The 3400-nt window shown below is 32.3% G+C and overlaps 1 protein-coding gene across 1 annotated transcript in view; it reads left to right on the top strand.

Annotated features, from left to right (window-relative positions):
- Positions 1-3400, top strand: part of LOC101499126 (uncharacterized) — a 6185-nt gene that overhangs the window by 1897 nt on the left and 888 nt on the right. The window contains exons 3-8 of the mRNA XM_004511131.4: positions 5-59; positions 162-260; positions 733-831; positions 1776-1907; positions 2038-2175; positions 2474-2650. Of these exons, the coding sequence (XP_004511188.1) occupies positions 5-59; positions 162-260; positions 733-831; positions 1776-1907; positions 2038-2175; positions 2474-2650 (700 nt within the window). The remainder of the gene's footprint in view (positions 1-4; positions 60-161; positions 261-732; positions 832-1775; positions 1908-2037; positions 2176-2473; positions 2651-3400) is intronic.

The raw sequence follows: 3400 nt of genomic DNA on the forward strand, positions 1-3400 counted from the left end.
GCAGATGGTCTAGTCAGCATTCATCCATTGAGGTCTCGGATTCTTTTGCTGCAACTTCAGTATGTTTCTTACCTTGCCAGTGTGTGTTTGCAGCATATTAAAATGATTGATATGAGGCTTATTTACTTGATCGTTTAATCATAATTATGTTTGTTTCACAGGCTTGTTTGCAAACTCAAAACTGTGACGATGCGGTTTCTACAGCAAGTTCTGGATTTGGTTGTGATGAGAAAACCATCAAAGCAGTTTGTGAACAGAAAGTAAGTTATAGCTCTATAGAAAATCTTGTAGCTTTAAAATGACATTCCATTTGTTTCAAAATAAATGTTACTTCAGAAATTTTAGTTTTTTTCAAATTGTTTGTCACTTTAGAAGACATAGAAGGTTTATTAATTTAATCCATGTCTTCTGAAATTTCTGTGAAGTGGAATGCTGGAGAGCATTAATTTAGTAAAAGGGTAATTTAATCAAATAGAGGTATATTTCTCTAAAACAAAAGATATTTGATGACTTTTTATTACTTGTGCAAAACTTTAAATGACAATTGTTTGAAATGGAAAAAGCACTTATTGCCATGATAATGATGATATGTTGATGTAGGTCATAGTATCCTAAATCCAGGAAACTTTAATCCATGACAAGTTATTCCTCAGGGTGAAAATTTTTAGGTCGAAAATTAGCCAGTGTTTTTGATGTATATAGATAATTTTTAGTGGATCTTGACTTCTGCAGTGCGTACAAAGGAATCAGCCAGGAGTTGGTGATATATATGAAACAGTTCGTTCTGAAGTGAGGCGAGCTATTTCTGAGATACAGATTGACCTCGAAAGTGTAAGTTTCACGAGATCACAACTTTCTCCTTGCCAGTTGACGTCAACTAACTTAATTTGATTTGATATAACCAATGGTGATTTATACAGTGTCTGTCTCTGACACTGTTTAATGGAAAACTCTTTGCTTGCAAGTGTTTGTATCAATGTAATAAATATGTAGAAAGCCATAAAAAAAGGTTTGGTAAGACACATACTTGTCATCATTATTATAAAGTAGCTACTAGCTGAGCAGTGAGCACCATTACATAAATTAATGAAGCAAAGAGGATCACTTGATCCTGTGTAATAGGTGAAGTGCACAAAATTTGACCTCGAAAATCTGGCATTTTTTACCAACTGTAGTCTCAAACGAAAAACAGACCAACAAAGGTTGAGTTTATTCAGGCCATGGTTCTGATTTCTGAATTATAAACCGCATCAACTGATGTAGATTGCCGCAACTGCATCACAATGACTATATTCAAAACCACAACCAATTGTAAATTAGAATAACGGTTTAGGCTTTACAGCATAATCACAAATCAGCTTGAAAAGCAGCATGGCAGTTGATTCTCAGGGAATGAATCATAAAACTTTTACCTAATGATCATCAGATAAAAAACTCTTCAGGTTTGGATGTATTTTCATAGATAAAAATTGCACTGATCCAGGTCTATTACTTAGAAACAACTTTGCATTTTACATGAATCGTAGCAACATGTGCATTTCTTATGAAAATCATTTGATTACGAAATATGTATACTGCAGGTCATTACTCATTTATATATCTTGATTTTTGCCTTCATATGTGCTCCAAATTCTACTTCCTCATCACAATGTTCACATAGTTTAGAGCTATTGTTTGTTTATGGCTTATGCAAGTATACCTTAATTTTTATTGTTACTATAACAATTGTAAAAGGAAATTCTATGCTATTGTCTAACATGTTTATGGGGTTTTAGGCTATTCACAAGAGTAATGCTACAGCCATTACTGTTACCGATATGGTGGATATTCATCCTGACTTGATAAACCCCAATACCGTAGAATTAGCGTTCGAGATTAGAAGAGAGTATGCCAAAAAGCTTGAAGAGGTAATATTCCCATTTATAGTTGTAAATGAAGTATGATTAACTTCTCTTTCTTTTTAATTTAATTTTAATCATTTTTTCCTCTACTGCATTTTTTAATCATTTTCCCTTGAACATGTTGTAATACTTACAGTCCGAAGAGCGAGCTAGACGTCTTCGAGCAGATCTTGCAGTTGAAGAACATCGAGTACGAGAATTGGATAGAATCTTGAGAGAAGTTCTTCCATATCCCAAGACCCCTAATGTACAAAAGTCTCGTCCAGCAAGAAAAGTAGGTTTCTTTCGCATTTTATTTACTCTAGTGCTTCTTTTCCAACTTTTCGGATGAATATCTTAAATTACTACACCTATACAACATATATAACATATCCTTGATGTTTTCCGAGATGCACGCGAATTGATCGTATGCATTACATATATTTTAGCTTCATTTTTTTCACAGTTCTCGGTTAAATTGTAGTTGTTACAACATGTATTTGGAAACAATTGCTTACCACTTGTGCTTGTGTGCATTCTGTTGTTCCGTTTGTTTCTATTCCATTATTAATGAACCTAAAACATGGTAACAGTCTAGCATCGAAAGAAAAAGGATGTCAAAACGTCTTGCAGAAGATGCCAAGGCTTATTTTGACGAGTGTGTATCACTATCGACTTTCGATAGTTCAGACTTTTCATCCCAAGAGGATCCTCCGCTCAGTTTGGTTGGTCCACCTACTCCATCTCGTAGCCGTATATCTTTAACTGAGGCAAGTTCAAATGCTTCAATTTCTAATTCGTCAGTAGTTTACTTACTACTTAACAAATGCCTCTTGATATTCTTTTCTTGCATAATATATAATTTTTGAATTAACTTCTAAACTAATAATACATGTTTATATAAACTTACTCCATTATGAGTATTTGAAATCTATTATCTATCAAATGGCTCACTTGGAGAAAATCTATCAACACATGTTGCTTAGTTGGGGAATGGTTATTTAATATGTTTTTTAAAATTAAATTGTTTATATATATATATTTGAATGGCTGTTTATATATATTATTTAAAAGATGGAAATAGAAAATTTTTGTTTCAACTTTCAATGATGATAATGGTGTGCTAATATAGATTCCAAGTCCTTATTTTTCATTCCATTCAATGAAAAGCATTTATGAGAGGGAGCAAGAAACATTGAAAGGCTATGTGATGTAAACATGTTCTTGGATTTTTATGTTCTAACTTGGTCCTACACGCCTTAAGGGAATGTTTGGGTTGGAGGATTTTGGAGGGGAGGGAGATATTGACTTATTATTCTTCTCTAAATCTAGGAAGCTATAAAATGTTTTTAAAAATAAATTTATTGTGATTAATATAAAATAATTGTGATTAAAATGTTATATGATCATCTATTATGTTTTTTTTTTAATTATTTAAAATTTAAATTTCAAATATATTCTAAAATATAGACTTAAATGTTTATGTTTTATGTTTGGATGAAGGGTTTTGGAGGGAAAGA

The sequence above is a fragment of the Cicer arietinum genome, chromosome 7 (assembly GCF_000331145.2).
Source record: "Cicer arietinum cultivar CDC Frontier isolate Library 1 chromosome 7, Cicar.CDCFrontier_v2.0, whole genome shotgun sequence".
Classification (NCBI taxonomy): Eukaryota; Viridiplantae; Streptophyta; class Magnoliopsida; order Fabales; family Fabaceae; genus Cicer; species Cicer arietinum.